We start from the raw sequence: 24592 nt of genomic DNA on the forward strand, positions 1-24592 counted from the left end.
ATAAGATAAGGAGGAGCTGGTTTCAAGTTGTTTTTATGTTTGTCTGTTAGAATTAGAATTGTCAACACTGTCATCACTGTATAGAAGGAATACTTGAACCAAATAGCTTGTAGATGAAGTATTAACTTCCTTTTGCATAGTAGTCCATGTCTCTGTTTCCTGTGTGTTGTGGATGGGGAATATAGTGTATGTTGTATTCTACAGTGTTCTCAGTGTTGTTCGCTCATGTCTGTTCATGTCTTAAAAAGTCACACTGTACCTAAGAAACCCAAACACACGACTGCATTACAATAGTCTATCTCCCTCTTCTGTCATACAGACGCTGACTATCTGTCGCTTGTCCTTTAGACATAACTCTGTTTGTGATTCTATGCTGACTCACAAAACTTTAGATTGGACAGTGCTCTCTTCTCCAATCTTTCTGTGCATTTTTAGATTCAGGTTATCTGTACATTTACAGGGGTAGATGCAGCTTTATTTGGTTTTTCACACTGGCCAAATTCCTTTTAAACCCCCAGGCTTTCAGTGCCGGGGCTGATCCCCGCAGCAGATGGACTGTGTGAATGGTTAGCCATCTTTGAGGGATCTGACCCCTCCCCCCTCGGCTCCCTGTGTGGTCTCTAACTATTCTTGGATTCCATTCAACAAGAGGCAAGCAGGCAGGCAGGCAAGCAGGCACCACCTCCCTAAAACCCCCTCCCTCCTCCTCGCAAGAAGAAAAAATATAAGTGAATGCAGCTGAAGTTTACCCACCTGTTTTGCACACTCTAAAAGTGCTACAGCAGTTGGTGAATATAAACAGACTCTATGGGGTTTTTTAAGCCCACCATGTCACTAGAGGACGGGGACAGGCGGCTCCCACGGGAGCTGTGTGGAGGTGTTTGAGAAATCACACGCTGCTGGTGTCAGGAGAAGTGTTTTGAGGCTGTGCGCTTCACTTACACAGGAATTTAAATAAGTTCCTGTATCAGGGACAATTAAAAAAAAAACAATCTTGTGTAAATGTAGTCACTGAAATGATTAGCTTGATGCTACAAAAGCCTTCATTTTCAACAAAAGCAAGAGTTTGCATTTCCACAGTCTCTTTTTTCTTTGGTTTCATTATGGTTAGTGTAAAGCTTCAGGATTACCTCTTGAGCTAATTGGCAGATCCATCTCTTAAAGGAGATGTTTAGATGTTTGTGTGCCAGTTGTTTTGCTGTGGGATTGAGAGAGTTGAACAGGGGGGTGCTGAAAAGGAATGCTGTGCCTTTAAGAGGCCGTGGCCATGTTTCTAAAGTTTCTGCCTGCCTTGTTTCCACCAATAGCCCATTGACAAAGCTGCTAGGGCCTCAATGGAGAGTAAAGTGGTTCGGTAACAAGGAGAGGTTAGTTCTCTCTCTCTCTCTCTCTCTCTCTCTCTCTCTCTCTCTCTCTCTCTCTCTCTCTCTCTCTCTCTAAAATAAGCAGCTGATTTCATATTAAGGGTATCTTTTTTCTACATTAGTTTTTAAGTTTTGTTGTACTGTTTCTGTGCATATTTCTTAACTTAGAAGAAATTACATTTCTAATGCAATGTAATGGGTCTTCCAGATTGCAGCACAAACAAAGCTTTCCCACTTGTATCCTCATTTGTTCAGAATAAACTAGCTGTGAATTGACACCGTATGTGTTAACACTGCCAACATGGTGTGAGCTGTATATGTGTGTGTGTGTGTGTGTGTGTGTGTGTGTGTGTGTGTGTGTGTGTGAATGTGTAAGGGGCATACTAGAGGCCGCCCGCGCACTACTCACACATAGGACACAAACACACACACTTGTCATCTTGGCCACCTTTAGTGTGTACACCCTGCCCAGCCGTCTGTCTGCCTGCCAGAATTTCCTGACTGCGTGCCCGTCTGTCTGCCTATGCTTTGTGTATGGCTGTTTACATTTCTACCTGTCTGTCTGCCTGCTCTGTGAAGTCAGGCCACCAGGGCTTTTTTAATTGCTTCCTCCCCTCCTACTCCAAAACAGTGTGAAGCAGAGCACAGCAGTGGAGTCTGTCTAGAGAGAGTAGACAGGGAGGTCGGTAAAGTTAGTGTCTCTGCTATGCGTACCTGCGCTGCAAAGCAAATATACCTCCACTGTATACAGCCTTTATTTCTTTATTTCCTATCATTTCTGTTTGCCTTAAGGATACTTGTGCATTTGCGGGGGGGAGGGGGGGGGGCAACAAAAGAGTACAAGGGTTAATCATGCCTTCAGTCCTCACACCTGTATAGGTAAGAATCAACCACAGTATCAGGGTGTTTAGTCTGACTGGGGGATTAAGGACTATTTCTGGTTTACTGCTCAGTGACTGAGAGAATTTGAGACAGACATCACCCATCAAAATACCTTCATTTATTAACGCAGGTCTTGTTTAACAAGCTGTGTTTTAAACGTTGTATCACAGAGTAGCATATTTGTTTGGAAAGTGTGTACACCTGAGGACAATATGACATTGATGGACACTATGTGAAGATGTTTTCATTATTTCTTCAGCATCATATATGATTTAAAAGTGCCTGGATTACATTATATTTATATAATTTCACCATTTCTGTTATTTCTCTGTAAATGAAGCTTTGCATACTGTAAACATACATTATTCTATATGATTTATGTTTATTATACAGCCTTCCCACCTTTGAGAGTGGGAAAGTTGGTGTGAGCTGAGCAACGTGTGACCCAGTCTGGGTGTTGTGTTGTCCACAAGCAGAAAAGAGAGCGAGAGATCGTAAAAAGAGGTGCAGGAAGAAGAGAAGGATGAGAGCAGACATTGGGGGTTGGGGCAGGAACAGGGAGGAAGGTTTACAGCTAGCTGACACCTTTTTTCGCCGTTTTTATTTTGCCTTCCCTTGTCTTACTTGAACAAACATGAAGTGTGAGACTGTCTGAGGCATGTCGTGCTTCCACCATAAAGGACCGTGAGAGTTTGGGTTTGTATGAGAGACAAGTTGCTTGCTTAAGCTTGAATTTTTTACTCAAATCTGATTTCATTTTGCAATGTGTATAATTGTTTTAAGTCTTATATGGTAAGACATTTCAGCTCCGATTATTCCCCTTTTACAAAGGCCCATTTGAAAAGCTTGTTTGGGAAAAGAGAGGAAAGAAATGGCCTCCATGTAAAAGTGGTGGTGTTTACTCTTACATTAACTAAACTCATCCTTCTTGGCAAAGTTTGGGTGATGCATGACAGACATGTACACAGACTCAAGCTGTCCAAATATGAGTGCAGTGAGACAGGGCCTATCCGGATAGCAGGCGCACCACATGTCCCATAAAGAGGCCATGTAGAAAGAGGATAGGAAAAGGGGAGGTAAAGACCATATACAGTCCACATTGCATGAATGCATAGAGACTGAAGTGCTAGCTTAGCCAGCTATCAATGAATCAGACCAAGAAACAGATTGATTAAAAGAGAGCCTGGATGAGAGAAAAGACATCTGAGTTTGCGTAAACGAGCGAATACACACGTGGGCATTTCGGCGTTTGGAGCAGTTTTTCTAAACAAACCTCAGAGCAGCACAGCAGGTAAATGCTATAATTCATCGGAGCGCACACAGCGCCCCAGTTCAGACAGAGAAAGGGAGCTCTATGAGGCATTATTGGAGGTGAATAGCGCGAGGTGGTGCCCCAGCTAGATAAATAAACTCCCAGCGCTCAGGGCCCAGGACCTCACTGGTAGAGAGAACAAACAAGACCAGAGTCAACCTGGGTCACTTCTAAATGTTTATTTCACCCCCCTTCCCGCCATCCTTCAATCCAGGTCTCCCTCATTCCATCCCCTTTTTCAGCACCCCACACACACACACACACACACACACACACACACACACACACACACACACACACACTCTTTAACAGTCAGACCAGGACCACCCTCCAACAAATAAACACACATTGAGCAGCTATAGATACATATTATAGACACATGGTCTTCGTGATATAGGAAACACACAGACTGCTCCCTACCTGTCTTTTTGAAGCAGCAATTTTAAAACAAAAGTATTCATCATGTGGCCACATTTACCGTGGTAATTTCAAACATATCTTTATACTGTTTTTGGTGCCAACGCTTTTATAAAAAGGGCACCGGACTGTCAGTCTTTGCAACATTGAATGCAAAGTACTGAGAAAGGGTGCAATGCAGTTGAAAATAAGGAAAACTCAATCAATATAGTGTGGCACCCTTTCTTTCCTAGCTGAAGAGCAACCTATGTCTTTGGTCTGCGTGAAATAAAGTGGCACCAGTCACCTTCAAGTTTGCACCATTTTGCCTCTGTCTTTACACCATGAACGTATAAAAAGTAAAGGGAGAGGGAGAAAGGCTGAACATTTTCTTGGTACTTGGGAGGGAAAAAAGAAATGGTTCTTGGGCTCAATAAATTCATTTCTCGTCTGAATGAGACCAGCAACGTGGAAAAATTTTGCCTTTCAGGCAGGGATGAATGTATGTTTCAACCACACATTAAGCAGTATTAGCGGTCAGTGGAGTGTCTAATGTGACTATTTTTCACAGTGGCCAACTCTGCCCATGATTAGCATAATTAGCAGAGGCAAGCCTATACATATGGAAATAGAAAGTGCCTAAATGCCAACCCTGGTGGAAATTTATGTGTGGTGGCTAACACAACTGGCACATCTGAATAGAATGTAAGTGAAACTGATTTTTCCTGTTGTTTTCGCTGTTTTATACTGTTTTTAAGGTGTGATCTCAGGGTGTTTTTTTTCATGATGGTGGAAGCTGCAGGATTTAAACACATTGAAACTGATCAATTTTGATTTCTCGTGTTCACACATTAATTAGGATTTTCTCCCACTCAAAAAACCCAACTGTCTCTGACAATTAATGAACAGATAGGCTAGAGCGTGCATGTGAAGACAAAAACACACACACTGTATTTCTGTAGGTAAGATACCAAAGTGCCAGCTTCTCTTTCTTGCCCCCAGCCTCACCCTCCCACCGCCAGTTCTGGCATTGTTTTACAGGCTGGGAAAGTTTTGGTCCATTTGCTTTATTTTATTCTGCTGTTTGTTGGGAAACATCTGAAAGAAATTGAAGGGTTGAATGACAAAAGGGTCTGCATTCAGTCTGGAGCTGCTGCACTGAAGGACTGTATGGAGGAACGGCCCATCTGCTGGGGGCAGCCTGCTTTAGGCGGTGCCCTGGCTAGGGAATGCCATAGGGCAGGGTTGGGCTGAGGACCCAAAGTTCTGGTAAGTTCACATGTGACAAAAGGAGGTTTTTCTTGTGATGCTGGGTTCCAGGCCAGGATAATAAGTTTCTCATTTGGCTCCTTTGCTGAAAATCAAAAGAAATAAAGGACCTCTATTGGAAGACATTGTGAGAGTAGAGAAGTAAATGATGGATAGAAGATGGCAGCCAAGGGATAGCTTTATGTCTTTTTTATATTGTTGCTACTCTGTGGAGGCCAGTCCTCTTCTTTCCCTTAAATCTTTTATTAAAGGAGGTTCTGTGTAGAAAGTGGCTGTTCATTACTCATTACTTCATATGTGACCATGCCGTGTAAATCTGGAAAGGGTAACTTCCAATGCACTTTGTAGCAGGTAAATGCATACATGTCACTTTCAGCCCTCTTCGTCTTGGGTCTTCCTCCATAGCAGCGTGGGGCCTTTCAGAGGCCCCCTAATCCAGCTAATCTACCACACTGAACTTTGAAGGTGGCCTGGTCTGACCTATCATGGCCTGGAACTGGGACTAGGCCTGTAAGCCACGAAGACAACATAGAATAGAATAGAATACATTTGAAGCACAGCACTTTAAAGATGGCCCTGCCTCTGCCCTAGAAGCCAGATGTGAGAAGCCACACATATTTCACCAAGTTAGGGGAGTCTGTGTGTTCGCCTTTTGGAGGGTCAGGTGGAGAGGAAATGACAGGGTCCAGTGTTTCAACCAGTGTACACACACACACACACACACACACACACACACACACACACACAGAGGCACATGTACACACATTCATACACATATTACATTTGTACACAGCCATGAAACCATGTCAAGGCTTGTTGTGACATTTTTCAATTGCTTTTCACTTTCCCAAAGGCGTAGCTGTTGTGAAATTGCTTTTAGTGGTAAAGCTAGTAAATGAATTCAGATGTTGCACACAGCAAAGTTGAGTTTTTTGCTAAAATTTGTAAGATGGTGGTCGAGTTTCTCAAAAACATCCAATGACAGAACTGTGGAAGTGATTTAGAAGGAGTTGTGATCATTTTATGATTCCTTTTTTTTTTTAATACTTTTTCATTTTTTATCATGTTGCCAAACATGTTATGTTACAAAATTGCTAATGTACTAAAATTACCAGCCGCTGAGGTGTTAAAACCCTGGGTTTCCACAGTCAAAGGCGCTTTCTTCCCAGGGTGGGAAATGTTTCGGGAACTGTCTCTTTAAGGCTGTGTGGAGCGCAGGCTGAGCGCAGGCTGAGTGCAGGGAGAGGGTAGGGGGGATTGAAAAAGAGTGAGAATGAAGTAGAAAATGAGAAAGAGGGACTAAAGGAGAAGAGAACCCAGGACATAGAAAGAAAGACAGATAAGAAAAGAAAGGACAAGGTTCCCTCTTGAGTGAGTGGTGAGCTGAGCAGAGCTGAACTGAGCGGAGTAGTTGCAAAGCTGAGAGTTGGGTGGTTGGGGCCGGACCAGGGGTTGAGGAGAGAAGGCGAGAAAGAGAGAGAGAGAAGAGAGAGGACTGACTGTCTGCCTGGGTGGTCCAGATGGGAGGAACGAGACACAAATAGCTATAATTTACTTCAGGAGGCCTGTAATTACAGAGCCAGAGTCTCTCCGAGCCACCCAGTTCCTGTTGGGATCAAAACCCCACACTGCAGAGGTTAACATACGAAATGTCAAAAAAGGTTTAACAGATGTCAAAGAGGTCCACGAACGGAAAGGGTTCCATTTTGTAGTAGCCTTTTTTGATTGGAAATCTGTGTGGCAAGGAAACTGGGTGGAGTCGGGCAGAACTGTACCTCTAAGCACCGTTTTTACACCAAGTCAGATTCTTTGTACATGCACTTGACAGTGTGAAAATGGTTAAATAAAAGTCAAACAAACATCTTTATTTTCTCAACTACAAAGGTCTTGAGATTATTCTTTTTGTTGTTGTGGCTCCCTTGGAATAAAAGCTTTTTTAAAAATGTCTCAACTTTAAAAATTGTTGTACGACCAGATGTGCAAAGGATCCATCCAGAGAATATTTTGAGGGTTTTTTTTCTTTTTGGGATGCACTGAGCCAGACACTCCAAAAAATAAGAGACCCATGACTGCAAAATAACAAGGTGTCCTTATATTCTGAAGCCCCTGTGTAGGTAATTAAAACCTTGAAAGCAAAGAAATATTGGACTGTGTCTCTAAGGCCCAAAGTTCTAACCTGATCTCACACTTTTGCGGCGTAGGCTGAATAGTTTGTTTTTTCTTTTCTCCCCATCAATTATAGGAGCCTGCTCCAGGCTGGGGGGAGGTGCAGAGAGCGTGAGGGGAAGAGAGAAAGAAAGAAAGAAAGAAAGAAAGATGGAGATAGACACCGAGAAAGACAGAGGCAGGAGCTATATAGAGTATAAAGAGTATGAGAGGAATAGATGCAGTCAGGATTGAGTGCAGCCTACGGAAAGTGAGTAAAAGAGTGACGAGAGTTAGAATTAAGAAGGAGGTAGCCCTTGTTTCCAAACTACCCCCTTCCCTCCCTCTCTTTCTCTCTCTGGGGTTGTCATGTAGTGGGACAGCGAGAGGGGCAGACGGGCCCTCTGTGATCCAGCGCGGCATGTTTCATGTCCACTTGGCACAGGCACAGATCCCCCCGGCTGGCAAACTCTTTTCAGGGCAACCTCCTGTAATTAGGGGGCTGGAGTCTACCGCACAGCACAACATAGCTCTCTCTCTCTCTGTTATTTTGTCATGCCCCTTCTATCTGTTTTTTGTTCATCACCACCTCTGACATCTAATATCTCTCTCTCTCTATGAATCTATTTCACATTCTCCTTGTATCTCCAAGTTCTTTGATGTCTTTTACTCCCAACTTTTGTGTGCCATATCAACACCACCACTTGCTGATCCCCCTTAACCAACTTTTCTCTTCTCATTATGATCTTTTCTCATGTACTCAGCATGTATAAATCAATATCTGCTGTCCTGAGCAGAGTAGCAGAGGGTTTTGGGGCATCAGATCGTTGGTTTTCCAAATGAATAGGACACATCTGTTTCGCAGAAGGAGCCAATGAGAAGCTGTATTACTCATTTCTCTTGGCCAGACGCTGGCTTGTGTGAAGTGCCTTCAAAACCAACACTGGCAAGGGCCAAGGGCGTTGGTCGATATATGTGTGTGTTCTTGTGTTAGTGTGCTACACACTTTGTTATAGGATCCAAATGTGTGTGTGGGTATGTGTGTCTTTTGTATGAAGTATGTACGTCAGAAATTCTGTGCTAATGTATGACTAATATACAGTATCTATCTATCTATCTATCTATCTATCTCGGTATTCATTTGTCCTTTATTCTTTGTTTTCTAGCTGGTAGTCGAGTGAGCACGGAGCTTCGCTACACCAAGGAGAAGCAGGGAGAGGAGTCAGTATTTACCTCACAGATGCTTATCCAGACCCCCAAAGAAGAGGGCACCAATATTCTTACCCAGGAGGCTTTGCTGGTTCACATGGAAGCCGCCCTGTCCGCCAGCAAGGTCCAGGTGTCACTGTTTGGAAAGTAAGTGGACCACAGACATGGTATATTGAAAAAGTTTCTACTCGACAATAAAGTAGTTGTAAATTAAACATTGTTTTCTCTCTTGTAGGTCGTGGGATCTTAACAAAATATGCTATAAATCAGGAGTTCCTATTATAGAAAATGTCATGATTGAAAGGGTAAGTTCACAGCAAATTGATCTGTTATTCCTATATTTACATATTTTCCATGATTTGAGATCTTTAATCATGCTTCCTTTCTATTTCCTGATCCCAGATGATTGACAAGCTATTCCCCTGTATGATAATCACCCCATTGGACTGTTTTTGGGAAGGGGCCAAACTACAGGGAGGCTCCGCCTATTTACCGTAAGTCTTGGAATATTTCACTCAACTTACATTTTCTTTTTGCATATTAAAACATTTCATTGAAAGTCTTGGCTCTCCCTTTGCTGTCATTGCTTCCATCTGACTTGCCTTGCAGACTAGAGCTTTTGGAGGGGTCCGTAACTTTTAACACATGCTCGATGGAGACATACAGTTGGGCTTTCAGTATTCTGTCAGTGGGTACTGTGACTGACAGCGGCGGTCAGTAATAGAGTTCTTTTAGGGCCCAGAGAGGGACTGGAGGGGGGTGTCCTGACAGAGAAATTCAAAGAGAGAAAGTGAGGGAGAGATGCAGCAAGGGAGGGATGGAGAGAGAGAGAGAGGAGGATGGCTGCAGCAGCAACTGGGTGGTGGGTTGGTAGAAGGGAGGCGGCGGCGGTGGTGGCAGGGGAGCCCTTTGGGTCAGACAATGGTAAGCATTCTTTCAGTTTACGAGTGAGTGTCCATCAGTGCAGAGGCCCCGGAGGAGGGAGGGGGGCCGGCTTTGTCAGCTCACGGCTAACACTCGGCATTCTCATGGTAATGCCCCGGGCTCCCAGCTCACAAGTTGTCCAACAAATAAAATGGGCAGTATTCATGCCTCAAGTCCCTCGAGAAAGACAGAGAGAGGCTACAAGACGGTTAACAGTGGAGTCTGGGCGTATTTGGCCATTTTCGGATTCAGGTTTTTTTTCTTCTCCTTTTTTCAGGACGAAGTTCTCTTGAGAAATTGAGTCACTGAAAGAGAGCTTTTTTTGGTCGTCAGGATTGATATTTCAATTGAGTCCTTAGTTTATAAAAGATAGTTTAGATCATAGCAGATGTTCCTTTGCAAACAAATTATTTGTTTATATTTCTGTCTCAAGATGACAGCGGTATGTTGCATGACAAGCCAGCACATACAGAAACAAACACAAGTTTCCCATCCTTAGCATCTCCCGGTTGGCTTGTGTGAGCCGCAGAGAGGGAGAAGGGGGTCTTGGATGATTCACACGTCTTCCAAGGATTGCTGTAAATCACACAGTGTTCAGCATCTGTTGTTATTTATTAATCGTTTTCTTTACTTGTTTTTCAAGTGGAGCTGAAGGGAACTTGTGGTGGTCACTGAGGCCCGTGTCCCCCTCAGCTTCTGCTTCACTTCAGCTCTGGTTTTAAATGCAAAAAAAGAAGGGTGAGATGGAGAGAGAGAAAGGGGTAAAGGGAGAGAGGCAGTATGGGAAAGAGAGTGAGGAATAGTGAGTGTGAGAGAGAGAGAGAGAGAGAGAGAGAGAGAGAGAGAGAGAGAGAGAGAGCGAGAGAGATGGAAAACTTGAGAGAACAAAGAGCAGCAATCTATGAAAAAACAAAAGGGCCCAAGCCCGGTTCACTCAAGCAAAAACTAGCTGATAAAGGAGTGTGTCTTTGCGAACAGCAGCAAAAGGGACCCTGGTATGTGGGAACAGGAGAGGAGCTCTCTTCATGAGCCATTGGAGGGAGCTTGGCCCCAGAGTTGAGATACTTTAGGATTCTTTTATTTCCATCTCTTTATGTCTGTCTTCTTTCTTACTTTGTCTCAATGCAGAAAATGTCCATCTTAAGTGTTTTCTTGCACTGAATCACAAAAGCGTGCCAATAATGTAGCATATTATTTACTTTTTTGCTTATGTAATTTTAAGTACCAGGAGTCAATACTATTAAAGTGGATTGACTCATTTTTTTTTTTTTAAAAACTATGAGAAAGCCATTCATTTTAATAGACTAGAGTAGATTTATAGAAGTTATTATAGAGCAAATTATGAATACATCTCAAAGAGGAGGATGGTGGTACAGGTGGGGCTGAGCATTGAGTTTATTTGTCTGTGGACATCACACAACAAACAGTGTGAGAGTTCCCCCTTTGTTTCTCCTCTTATTCCCCACCTATATCCCTCCCATCCATCCTCCCAACCTTACCCCTTCCCTCCCTCCTTATCAAGACGTTTGAGAGGCAAAGGTAATCGTTATGACTCAGTGCAGGACATTGAGGAATGGAAGTGAGCAGGCAGCCACTGTGCCTTTTCCGCGGGCATTGTGGCAGCGTGAAACAGGATAATAAACGCCATTTTATCCCATATCTGCAGCTAGCCTCCTGCGTAGCCCGGCACAACCAGGGAAAGAGAATTAAAGAATCATAGTTTTTTTCTGCTCACAGTAAAGAATAGCAGGAATGCAGAGCCATGCAGACTTGCAGGCACACAGTGAAAAAAGTTATTTTTACAGTTACTTCTTCAAGTTATTGTCATCGGATGCTCATCATATGTGTGTCTTTGTTCTCCAGGGGTATGCCAGATATCCAGTGGATGAATCTAGATCCAGTCAAGCTGATGGAGGAGCTGAGTCAGTTCACCTCCCTGGAAGGATTTAAGGAGATGTTGGACAAAGCCCAGGTGGGACACACATATACAGACTTACTGAATGAAGGACTACTCTTATGAAAAATTGCTTGCTTTTTTTCCATGTACGGAGACGTTTTATAACGTTGTTTGATTCCTTAGGTGGGACATGCCTACATGAACAGGCCATGTCTAGACCCCTCAGACCCTGACTGCCCTCTCAGTGCACCCAACAAGGAGCAAGGAGAGGTAATAACTCACACATAAGAAGTCAAGTTCAGTCATTATTTACAAGAATTTGTACGTAGATGAAAGTAGCACTCATAACTACAAAAGCACCTAACATATTTCTCTATGGTTTTCTGTCTTTTCCTCTGCTGCTCGTCCATTCAGAGTCCTGACATTGCTGGGCGTCTCCAGGGTGGTTGCCATGGTTTCAGTCGGAAGTTCATGCACTGGCAGGAGGAGCTGATCCTGGGAGGGCGGGTCAAGAGCAGCCAGGATATTCTTCTGAGGTGTGTATTTATTAGGACATGTAAAGAAAGATGAGACACTGCAGTTTGAGGGGATTTTACAGAGTATGTCTTAGGTTTGCTCTTGTCTTACTGGAGGATGTGATTGTAAAGGGGGTTGTGTGATCACCGCCAGCTGAGCAGGCAGCCAGTCAGCTTGTGAGCCGCTGTGATTGTGGAATCTGTGTAACCCTTAATAACCTAACAGACACATGCTAGGAATGCCTGGTACTGAGAGGGATCGGTTTCCTGCATGACCCCTGTCCAAGATAGGCCAATTAAAGATGATTGACAGTCACATAAAGCCCCCCTACCCTGTTACACATTTGTTGTGTAAGGGACCAAAAAAGAAGAAGGGGGAAAAAAACACTCCAAATTTTTCTGAAGCTGACCTGTCTTTAAATGTGACGCTCTCCAGAGTTTTGTTTTTTCCTATTGATTTCAACTGGATTTAAAAGCATGGCCAATACAAATGGAGTGACAGCGTTGGGTCAGAGCCCAGATCATGATCCACACAGGCCCAACAGAGCCTTGAATGAAAGAGGATTCCAGTCCCATCTGCAAGAGCCACACTTACTTATACTCTTGGATGTGATTTATGATCATTTCTTTCACATTTTGAGCAGTGCTGCTGCTCGCTGTGTTGTGCCAAGAAAACCTAAGGACATCTGGGATCACAGCGGTGAGACCGGCAGAAAGGCAGACTAGATAACACCTGCTTTTAGCTGCTTACATTGGCAGACAGACAAGCAGGCAGGCAGGCAGGCTGACAAATCCTCGAAGAAAAGGCACCTGCCTTTAGTCATTTACAGAAAAGGCATGTTCCTGTGTAGGTTAAGGGATACCAAGATCTAAAACAGTCTGACTGGATGATTTCTAATGTGCTAGTCATGAAATGGATGTTGGAGTTGAGGTTTTAACTCAGCTCAACACACAATAAACCATGTTTGCGGGAGGAGCCAGACATCTCTAAGGTGTCCTAAGCTTACGTCTGTGTGTTTTTCAGTGCGGAGGCTCTCCAAACCATGTTCCTGTTGATGAGTCCTAAGCAGCTGTACGAGCACTTTAAAGACGACTACGAGATCCACGACATAAACTGGAATGTAGAAAAGGCTACCGCCATCCTCGAGTCCTGGCAGAGGAAGTTTGTGGAGGTGCGAACATACAGCACACATTTCATGTATATTCAAATTTCTCACATACGTACACAAATAAAACAAATGCACACATAAAGATGGTCAGAAGTATAGATTTTTATTGTAGCCAGCAAGAAGAAGAAGTAGGAGGATGATAAAAAAAGGAGGCATTTCCTTGTCCCTGTGCAGTCTTGTTTTGCGCAGGTACACACACACACACACACACACACACACACACACACACACACACACACAGTGGGACTTAATTCTGCAGTATCTGAATTCCATCAGTCTTCAGCTCCCTTGTAAAGCGAATCATGGGGCAGACCAGGGCATTAGGTGTGTGTGTGTGTGTGTGTGTGTGTGTGTGTGTGTGTGGTAGGCCAGCCATATCTCTCTGTCAGAGCCCTAGTTATAGGAACAAGCTGTTGCTGTGATAGCTGACACCCACCACGGTGAGGGTAAGGAGAGAGGGGGGGAGGGAGGGAGGGAGGAGAGTGAGGGACATATGCAAGGGAGGAGGGGTAACAAACTCAAACGTAAACTGACAGAGACATGACACCTCGTCCCGAAACATTAAAGAACAAGAAGAGATCTATTTGAGATTGCGAGCGATGACTAAATGCGGACAGGTTAATAGCCTTGGGGGAGCTTTGGTCCATTCGTGGCACAGAGTGGAGAGAGCAGCCTCCCAAGCCACGTGATCCCATCCCTTTCACCTTTGACCTCACAACCTCTGGCATCTGTGCTCATTACTCCTCAGTTGTCATACATACACACACACACACACTCTCACGCACAAATGCTAGCATATCTGAAAACCCACACACATCACTTTCACACACACGCACATTTCAAAGCGACAGGATGCTTTTTCTGTTAAAGGGCCCTGAAATATGGTGCTGTAGGAAAAGCTTAAGGTAGCATTGGTCAGAGGGAGGAAATGTTTTTTAATGTGCAAAAAAAGTTACTCAGCATGTTGTAGTACATGTTACTATCACTCCAGTGCTTTCACTTTCATCTTCTTTTTGTCAATCTAATTGATAATTATTTAGGTAATCTGCTAAGAATGTATAACTTGGTGCATTTTTTTTAGCTGGACCCATTTAGATAATTGATCTTTATCTTTTAGGTGGTCCACCAGAGTATCCCATCTAACTCCAGCCAGTCCCTCCACGCTTTCTCCACCACCACCCTTAACGACATCATGAAATCTTTCTCTGATGTCAGCGTCATCAGGGTGGCTGGAGGATACCTGCTTATGGTGAGCATAATAATGTGATTTAAGTCAATCGATTATGGCTAGTAAGTTCATGAAAAATGTTTAACTTTACTGTGAAATAACTAATATTTAATATGGACGTCTGCTCTCTAGCTGGCCTATGCCTGTGTGACCATGCTAAGGTGGGACTGTGCCAAGTCCCAGGGGGCCGTGGGGCTGGCCGGGGTGCTGTTAGTGGCTCTGTCAGTGGCTGCAGGACTGGGTCTCTGCTCCCTGCTTGGCCTCTCTTTCAATGCTGCCACCACACAGGTACGACACAAAGCAATCTGCATACATTTTCTGTGTTACATTACTGTAAGGCTTATATTTAAAGGGGGTCTTTCTGTGATTTTATGTGTAATGTTAATTTTGACCCTTTCCCATCCCAGGTGCTTCCATTCTTGGCACTAGGGATTGGTGTGGATGACATGTTTCTGTTGGCTCATTCCTTCACAGAGGCTGGAAATAACATCCCCTTTAAGGTACTTTTAAGAACTTCCTCTCCTCTCCTCTCCTCTCCTCTCCTCTCCTCTCCTCTCCTCTCCTCTCCTCTCCTCTCATCTCCTCTCCTCTCCTCTCCTCTCCTCTCCTCTCCTCTCCTCTCTAAACGTTGTCTGTTTTTGTTTTAAAGGACCGGACAGGAGACTGTTTGCGTCGCACAGGCACCAGTGTGGCTCTGACTTCCATCAACAACATGATTGCATTCTTTATGGCTGCTCTCGTACCCATTCCTGCCTTGCGAGCTTTCTCTTTGCAGGTATGTTTTGCACACACCCTCACGCGCATGCGCACAGACATAAACATGTGTACACAATCGCACACTGAGAGGCCGGAGGCCCTTTTGAAAATGAAAGAGATAAGTTAAGAGAGGTGACATTCATTCAGAGCAAGGAAAGCCTTTGTTCCCAGTTTTATTGCCGCTGCACCTACAGGGCCATTTTTTGTGTTTGCGTGTCTCTGCGTGTGTGTGTGTGTGTGTGTGTGTGTGTGTGTGTGTGTGTGTGTGTGTGTGTGTGTGCGCATGTGTATAATGTGGAATAATCAGAGTAAAGAGAGTGATAAACAGACAGAGAGAGAACGAGAAGGAGAGGGAGGGAGGAGTGGATCAGTATATCACTGGCCCGTCAAGGCGGTTTTCTCTGATCTGTGACTAACTGTGGGTGGTCTGAAACACACAAGCAAACACACACATAGATGCACACATCACACATACTTGAAACCACAGCCAGTTAGAATGTCAGCTTCAGGGGCTGGGGTGAGTGGGGAAGCAGCGGCGGTGGTGGTGAAGGGTGATGGTTTTGCTCAGACTCGCAACATATATATATTCCCTTCCTGCTCCTTTCTCTCAGTCTTTCTAGTAGTTCTTTCATTCTGGCACTCTTTTCTTCTTCCTTCTGGCTCGCTTAGTATTCCTGGCTGGTGATTTAGAGTATAAGGCCTTTCTTTACTTTCTGGGCTGTGGTCTGAGATACTAAAAAAGAATAAAAAAAAAAAGGAGCCCTGACTCTCTCCAGCTGGGTTAGGGTGTCTGTAATTTCACATACTGTTGTCTGTCTTTTCTCACTTTGTTTTTCTCATTTGGTCTCTCTGTGTTTCTTTCCCTAGGCGGCCATTGTGGTCGTGTTTAACTTCGCCATGGTGCTGCTCATCTTCCCTGCCATCCTCAGTTTGGACCTCCACAGGCGTGAGGATAAGCGTTTGGATGTCCTCTGCTGCCTGTACAGCCCCTGCTCCGACCGCGTCATCCACCTCTCTCCGCACGAGCTGTCAGACGCTGGGGAGCAGCCGCACACGCCTACGACGGCAACGACACACACGCACCAGTATTCGGCGGGATCGACAATCACCACCAGCACCCAAATCACCACCACAGTGCAGGCATTCACGCAGTGTGACGCAGCCGGCCAGCATATCGTCACAATCCTACCACCTACCTCACAGATCTCCACGAGCCCGCCATCCATCATCCTCTGCCCCACTTCACAGCCACAAGGTAAATATTGCTATATTAAGATCCCGACAATTATGTTATTTTGTACACAGTGTTCTCTAAAGTCAGTATGAATAAATCACCATACCAAAATCACTAATTTCCTGCTTGTATTTCCTATCCCCAGCCATCACACCTTCCCCCACCACCACCTCTGTGCAGGACCCCTACGGCTCCCAGCTCTTCACCCCTACCTCCAGCTCCACACGGGACCTCCTAGCTCAGGTGGAGGATTCCAAATCGGGAAAGAAGTGCGTCCCACTCCCTTTCCTGCACTGGAACCTGTCCAGCTTCGCCAGGGAGAAATATGCCCCTCTACTCCTCAAACCCCAAAGCAAAGCCATCGTGGTGATTCTCTTTCTGGGCCTCCTGGGCCTCAGCCTGTATGGGACCACCATGGTGCACGACGGCCTCTACCTAACCGACATCGTGCCACGCGACACCAAGGAGTATGATTTCATCGACGCCCAGTTCAAGTATTTCTCTTTCTACAACATGTATCTGGTGACCATGGATGGATTTGATTACGCCCGGTCACAGAGGCTGCTGATCCAGCTGCACAACGCCTTCAACTCTGTTAAATACGTGGTCAGAGACAGCGACAGCAAACTGCCCCGAATGTGGCTGCACTACTTCCAGGACTGGCTAAGAGGTAAGAATCCGGGCTCAGAAATGTTTTTTGTTTTTTTTGAGTGAGTCAGGTAATAAATTACTCACTGTCCCCCTGGGAGTTTTTGATAATTATGTCAGAATCCAGTAGAGGGTGCAACAGGTTTTTTCAGGTGTGCTTCTTTTACTAAGGACAGAAGTGAATGTGTGTGTGTGTGTGTGTGTGTGTGTGTGTGTGTGTGTGTGTGTGTGTGTGTGTGCGTGTGTGTGTGTGTGTGTGTGTGTGTGTGTGTGTGTGTGTGTAGAGGTGAGAATGTCTGAAGGGTGAATAAAAGTTCAGTCACGCTGTTTACCCCCATCCACCTGGGCTCAGGGGTGGTGCAGTAGACGGGTTGGGGTCATAGGTTATCTTTGCGTGTGTGTGTGTGTGTGTGTGTGTGTGTGTGTGTGTGTGTGTGTGTGTGTGTGTGTGTGTGTGTGTCCTCAGGCCAGAACTTGTCAGAGGCCCAGTCAGGAGGAAGTGATAACCAACAGGTCAATTAGAGCCAGCTGAAAATAACAAAAAAACAAGAAATGGAAAAGGAAACTTGATATTTCACATTTTTAACTTCACTGCTCACACACACACACAGACACACAGGAAAGCTCCTATAATTTTTATGATAATATAAATCATAATATTTATAAATGACGACCACATTAATCGTTTCTCTTCTTTTCTGTGTGTTTTACCTCACACGCAGGTCTTCAGGCTACTTTTGATGCTGACTGGCAGGCAGGCAGGATTACCTCTGACAGCTATCGTAACGGCACAGAAGACGGAGCGCTGGCGTACAAGCTCCTCATCCAGACCGGCTCCAAGAAAGAGCCTTTTAACTACAGCCAGGTATGTCTACAAAGAGCTACACGAAATACTTTAAAACAGAATCATTAGTCATTTGTACGACTCTGTGTGGCATTGTGGAGAACTACCTTGTCAGCCGTCTTTTTTACCATTTGTTCTGACAAAAACTCAACACATGAATGGCCATTCAATTTAAAAAAAAATTTAATCTCTCTAGCTGACTTCTCGTCGGCTGGTGGATGCAGATGGTTTGATCCCGGCAGAGGTGTTTTACATTTACCTGACAGTCTGGGTCAGTAATGATCCTCTGGGCTATGCTGCCTCCCAGGCCAATTTCTACCCCCATCCTAGAGAGTGGATTCACGACAAGTATGACACTACAGGGGAGAATCTGCGCAGTAAGTATCTTATGGTAACGCATTATTTAGGCGAGAGTGGATACACCTGAAAATACCATGCAGTACAAACAGCAAATGATCTCAAATCTCACCTTTTATCTTTTCTTCTCTTGCAGTCCCAGCTGCAGAGCCCCTGGAGTTTGCCCAGTTTCCCTTCTACCTGAATGGCCTTCGCCAGGCCAGCGACTTTGTGGAGGCCATCGAGAGTGTGCGCTCCATCTGCGACGAGTTTAGTCGCAAGGGCGTGTTAAACTACCCTAACGGATACCCGTTCCTGTTCTGGGAGCAGTACATTGGCCTCAGACACTGGTTCCTGCTGGCGATCAGCGTGGTGCTGGCTTGCACCTTCCTGGTCTGTGCGATTCTCCTGCTCAACCCCTGGACTGCCGGCATCATTGTAAGCAAGCAATCAGTAATCAACTCTTCATCATACCTCTTCCTCATCCTCATCCTTCTTATTGCTCCTACATTCTCTACCTCATGCTACCTCAACAACATCATTAGCCCCTTCCTGCTCTCACTTTCTTCTCACCCTTCTCAGCACAGCTCAATAACACTGTCTAGGGGGCCCCTTTTTCTCTGTGGAGGGCCAATACGCACGCACGCACTCACGCATGCACGCACACACACACACACACACACACACACACACACACACACACACACACACATGGGGACCTTTGTCATTCTAATGTAGGCTGGGCCGGCCTTAGAAAAGGAAATGCAAAGGAGCAAGAAAGGCTTTGCCCTCCTGAAGCCTCTACCTCCAACTCCCTCACTGCTTTTGTCAGAGGGAGAGGGAGAGACTTTGGGACAGGACAGATCTGCTCAGTTGCGACCTTGGCCTGCTCAACCCATCCATCAGGGATGTGTGTGTGTGTGTGTGTGTGTGTGTGTGTGTGTGTGTGTGTGTGTGTGTGTGCGTGTGTGTGTGTGTGCATGCATGCGTGCGTGCGTGTGTGTGTGTGTGTGTGTGTGTGTGTGTGTGTGTGTGTGTGTGTGCGTGTGTTTGAGAGAGAGAGAGAGAGAGAGAGAGAGAGAGAGAAAGAGACAGTCTGAGGGTTCAGCGATTGGAAAACATTTCACACACAAGCTGGTGGAACTGGTGGTTCTTAAGGGCCCCCCAAACGGACACACATACACAAATCCACATATCCCCGACCACTGGGGGGGCTGCAGTGTAGCACAACAACAGTGCCAGTTTCAGTTGGAATGTGTTTAATTTAAGTAGGGGTCCGTAGCAGCACTGATTGAGACAGCGACATAACACAGACTCTTCAGACAGAGAGAGAGGCACAGCTACATGCATGTACGGTTTCTAAGCATCAGCCTGCCTGTGAAGGTTTCACTGTATGTGGTCGAGCAGTAAAACAGCTTTTATCATTTCCAATTTAACCGTGCCCCAGCTCGGAGCCCCTGCTGGGATCAAAAGCTCCTGTTGGCCAGGAACCGTTTTCTCCTCCTTCTTTTCTAAGACTGGTTGTTGTTGTTGTTGTTTGCATTGCGGTTTACAGTAATATCGCACTTTTACTATTAAGACATTAGTAAACCGAAACACTGAATTACACTACAAGATGTTGCATTAAAATATCGGAAACAATAAAATAAACAAACAGGCTGCTATCTCGTGAAAAACAAGATCATTTGTTTTCCACAAACCCAAACAGATGTTTATGGTGTTCTGATAGTGACCGAGTGCCCTCACTCTGTTGTCTCAGGCACTGTCAATCATTTCCACAACCTCTGAGAAGGAAGAGGAGAAAGAGAATGAGGGAGGGAGGAGGGGAAGGTATTAGCCTCAGGGTGGGTAATTTGATGCCATGGGGTTGAGACCCTGAGCACAGGGTCAAACATTGTGTGGGGTGAAGAGGCAAAAGGGCTCAACTCAGTCACTAAGGAAGGCATTTTCACTTTTATTGTTAACATGCTTTTATTTTTGTTTGCTAATCATCCCATTGTTTCTCAAATACTGGCAGTTAGAAATGATTCACTTTGTGACGCTTTCTTTCCATGGCTTTATTTCAGGTGTTTATCTTGGCCATGATGACGGTGGAGTTGTTTGGCATCATGGGTCTGATTGGCATCAAGCTGAGCGCCATCCCTGTAGTCATTCTGATCGCCTCTGTGGGCATTGGGGTGGAGTTCACCGTTCACATCGCACTGGTAAGTCAAGACTGAGCACAAAGCAAGAGAACACACATGGATTAACTGTTAGGGGGACTAAGCTCCTACACTTAAACACCTACTTTACTTGAAACCTGATGCTTTGGTCTAAATGTTAAATACCTACTACAGATTTTGATATATGACCATACTATTTGCCTACCTCAGGGAAAAATGACATTTAACCAGTAATATTTTGTAATTTTTTTTTATTATTGATTAAATGTATTTGTCTCGATACAAGGATTTGTAATTGACATTTTCATAAAAGCAATAAGCTGCATTGCAAACATTTGTTTTAAAATCAATGCAAAGCATAGACTCCTGTGGCTCAATGCCTGAATTGCAAAGTGGAACAGGTAAAATAGGTGTCATTAAAGATTTACAAGGAAACTTTTGGCTGCCTAGTTTATGCTGGCAGCTTTTTAGCATAGCGTACTGTCTTGTAGTGTAGCGTTGTGAGTCCCAACGAAAAGCAAATGCAGGAATGCCAAGCCTCGCCGCAAGCACAAGTTTTGTGCGATAGGTTAGATTTTCAACTCATTTCTCCTCCCCTCCGCCGCAGGGCTTCCTGACAGCGATTGGCAACAGAAACATGCGCTCGGCAGTGGCTCTGGAGCACATGTTTGCCCCGGTGGTCGACGGAGCGATCTCCACGCTGCTGGGCGTTCTCATGCTGGCAGGGTCAGAGTTTGACTTCATCATGAGGTGAGACGCTGTGTGTGCTGCATCTGTGTGTATGTGTGTGTGGCGATGTATGTGCTAACTTTGTGCTTCTGTGTGAGAGAGTGACAGTATTCCCTCACACAGATATGGTGTCTGCACCCTCCACAGCCCATTTGTTACCTTCAGAAGTAGCAGTGTTTTGGTTGTACGCCATTGGTGTGTGTGTGTGTGTGTGTGTGTGTGTGTGTGTGTGTGTGTGTGTGGAGCCAGTTGTCTAGCCTCACTTGGGGACAAGAGGAAGCCTAGTGGGGGGTCACGGGTGTATGCAGGTGGAAATGTTATACCCCTATTTATGCACACACACACACACCCACACAGTGAAAATATGCACCTGGTTCTGTCACTCTGGGCACACACACACCCATCTCCCCAACATCAGAGCACAACAAATGGGGAAAACATCAAGGGTGTGTAGCAGCTGCTCGTAAACATGGAAGTGTTCTGCTACCCACTGGGTGATGTCTCCCTCTCTCTCTCTCTCTCTCTCTCTCTCTCTCTCTCTCTCTCTCTCTTTCACACACACATACGAGAGGCAATCTGTAAAAATTCCTATCATCCGTTTGGCATTCTGTCCCTCCTAGTTGGGTGCTAAAGTGGAGCTAAATTTGAACTGGTCAGCCAGTCAGATGGTCTGAAGCCCACCAACAGACATCACTCTCCTCTGTGTGTGTGTGTGTGTGTGTGTGTGTGTGTGTGTGTGTGTGTGTGTGTGTGTGTGTGTGTGTGTGTGTGTGTGTGTGTGTGTGTGTGTGTGTGTGTGTGTGTGTGTGCGCGCGCGCGCGTGTGAGCGTGTGCGTGCTTGCATGCATGTAAATTATGTGTACTTGTGTGTGCATGTGTTTTCTACCACTGTTTCATGGTCAGAGTGGAAAAAAGGCGAATAGCTCGATGTTTTTCAGCCAAATGTGGTCTAGGCCCAAACCCCAAACCACAACCTTGAGCTCACAGACTGCAACAGGCCTCCATGACATAAAAAGCACAGTTTTTCTGCAGAAACAGTGACAGAAGCAGAGAGAGAGGAGGAGAAATAGTCTGAGGGTGGCTTCCTTGCAAGGATATGAAGTCCTGGTGGGTGGGTAGATTAACGGATCCTCCACAGTGTCGGATTGGAAAGATAAAGAGGTAGAAATAGGGAAGAGAAATTGAGAGGAAATGGGAAGTAGGACTGGAAAGAAGGAAGTCAGAGAGAGCATTTTCAGCATGTTGTTTTTCTTCTTTTCTCCCATGGTGCTAGATAATTTTCAGGAGTGGGGGGGGAGAGAAAGAGGGACAGAAAGGTTTAGTATCTCTGTTGGAGGTCTTGTTTAGCTGTAGCTGTAGCTGTCGTCGGGTGAATGGGGCAAGCCAGAGCTGGCTAGCTGGGGAGTAGCATAAATATACTGCTGTAAACATCTCCTGGCCTTGTAATGCACTGAATAAACAGCAGGCCTAATTCAGCTCGGCTCAGAGTCCTCTCTCTCATGCACACACATGCGCGGCACATATGAGTGCACACATACACACACAAGGAGAAATGCACATATGTACAGGCATGTAAACACTTACGCTCTCTTTCTCTCACACACACATACACACACATGGCTCCTCAGGCCCTGACAACGAATGGAAAAGATTACAGTTTATATAAACAACAGAATTCCTAACAGTGAGACACTGTTGGAGGTCCCACCAACGTCTCACTCTCTTTCTTTCTGTCTCACTTTTCTCTTTTTTTCACCATGTAAAGAAGTTATTTTGTAGTGAAATAAGCAAGTGAGCTAAAGAGTGGAGGCCAATGCTGTGCCGGAAAGGATGACAACCTATTTGCGATGTTAGCGTCCATGCTTTAATTCAATGAAGCGTACAGATTAAATATCTGCGTGTGGTGTCGTTGGCTTGAGCACACAGCAAGAAATTGAAAATATCTCACTCAAGTGTTTGGTCAAAAGTGGTTAGGATGACATGCTTTATGGACAGGTTAAAGAAGAAAATATGTCAGCGAGAGTGGGGGGGCTGACATTGGTGTGGATAACACCCAATATGCAAACCAGGAACTTTTTCCTGAAGAGTGAACTTTGTCAATTGAAGTAGTAGTAATAATCATTGCAGTAGTCCATTCCGAGGAGAGAAGCATATTTCCAGAACACCATGCAGCTATTATCCCTGTCCTTGTTGGCTTTTCTTTTTTTCATTCCAACAATCATTTTTTTCCTCCCCCTTTATTTTACCTCTTTAAGTCTGGCTAGTGGTTAGCATCTCACTGTCTCTCTCTCGCTCTGCTTTCTGTTAGTGTTTAAGTGGAGTCCTCTCTAATTTTCTTGGGAAGCTCTTTCTTGTGGCCTGCCTCCACCCCTGGCCTCCTCAGAGCTCCACTGAGAAGCGCGCGCACACACACACACACACACACACACACACACACAAATGCACACAGTGTGAGTGAAAAACAGAGCGAGAGAAAGTCTTGTAGCAGCAGCAGTAGAGGCATCAAAGCATGTTTTAGTTGGACTGAGCTGGGAATCAGATTTGCCCTCCCTGCCTTTGATACACAAACACTGGGCTTTCCCTGCCTTCTTCCCCTGAGCTACTTCCCTTCCTCATGTGCCAACTACAGTATGTTTATGTGTGTTTGGGGTTGTGCACGGGCATGTGTGTGTTTGTGTGTTCTTGTCCATACAAAACATCAGACCACTGTCTTGTCCATTTTTGTGTGTGTGTGTGTGTGTGTGTGTGTGTGTGTGTGTGTGTGTGTGTGTGTGTGTGTGATGCTGATGCAGGCAATAGGCCAGAAGAGAAGTGTCAGGCAGACCTGTTCATTATAAACACAGAGGTGCTTTGGTATAGCCAAACCTAACTAGCCTAGCCTAACTAAAGTCCAAATTAGTTAACAATTAGCAGTCGCTACCAGCTAACAAGAAAGTTCTTCTTGCTTCAAACAGGAAAAGAGATACCACTAACTAGTTTGAATTAGAAACTGGTTCTTCCTTGCACTAACTGTATCTTCTTTAGGTTCCTTTTTAAACTAACGTATACCTCATCTCTCCATTGTTCAGGTATTTCTTTGCTGTGTTGGCTATCCTCACTGTATTGGGGATGCTAAATGGCTTGGTTCTCCTGCCAGTCCTCCTGTCCATGATGGGCCCTCCAGCTGAGGTCACACCGGTTGACAATGCCAGCCGCCTGCCGACGCCTTCCCCTGAACCCCCACTGCCTCCACCCATGACCCACCATGGGTACTACACGGGCCACCACAACCCACGGTCGTCTCGTCAACAGGCTTTTTCGGAGTCGTCGGACTCTGAGTATTACTCGGAGATGACCACCACGTCAGGGATCGGGGAGGAGGATTATAAGTACTGTGACCAGAGCGCGTACATAGCATCGCAGACCAGCGTTCCACCTGCAACATCTCACATACTGCTGGAAGCCAGCAAGAATCCCAGCTTCCCAAAGCTTACGGTACACTGCATGACCACACTTATAAGATTGAAACCCTTCCTGTATGTTCAAATGTTCTTCAAATTTGTGTTTTTCTGCAAGTAAACAATGAAACGTTAT

At 45.2% G+C, this 24592-nt stretch overlaps 1 protein-coding gene across 1 annotated transcript in view; it reads left to right on the top strand.

The window, feature by feature from the left end:
• ptch2 (patched 2) overlaps positions 1-24592 on the top strand; it is a 28816-nt gene that overhangs the window by 2810 nt on the left and 1414 nt on the right. Inside the window, exons 3-21 of the mRNA XM_031294341.2 lie at positions 8535-8724; positions 8813-8882; positions 8980-9071; positions 11365-11473; positions 11582-11668; positions 11813-11934; positions 12938-13085; positions 14200-14331; positions 14443-14598; positions 14718-14810; positions 14960-15085; positions 15934-16321; positions 16446-16970; positions 17671-17813; positions 17989-18169; positions 18286-18566; positions 20195-20332; positions 20898-21040; positions 24088-24493. Of these exons, the coding sequence (XP_031150201.2) occupies positions 8535-8724; positions 8813-8882; positions 8980-9071; positions 11365-11473; positions 11582-11668; positions 11813-11934; positions 12938-13085; positions 14200-14331; positions 14443-14598; positions 14718-14810; positions 14960-15085; positions 15934-16321; positions 16446-16970; positions 17671-17813; positions 17989-18169; positions 18286-18566; positions 20195-20332; positions 20898-21040; positions 24088-24493 (3530 nt within the window). The remainder of the gene's footprint in view (positions 1-8534; positions 8725-8812; positions 8883-8979; positions 9072-11364; positions 11474-11581; positions 11669-11812; positions 11935-12937; positions 13086-14199; positions 14332-14442; positions 14599-14717; positions 14811-14959; positions 15086-15933; positions 16322-16445; positions 16971-17670; positions 17814-17988; positions 18170-18285; positions 18567-20194; positions 20333-20897; positions 21041-24087; positions 24494-24592) is intronic.

The sequence above is a fragment of the Sander lucioperca genome, chromosome 9 (assembly GCF_008315115.2).
Source record: "Sander lucioperca isolate FBNREF2018 chromosome 9, SLUC_FBN_1.2, whole genome shotgun sequence".
NCBI classification, from domain to species: Eukaryota; Metazoa; Chordata; class Actinopteri; order Perciformes; family Percidae; genus Sander; species Sander lucioperca.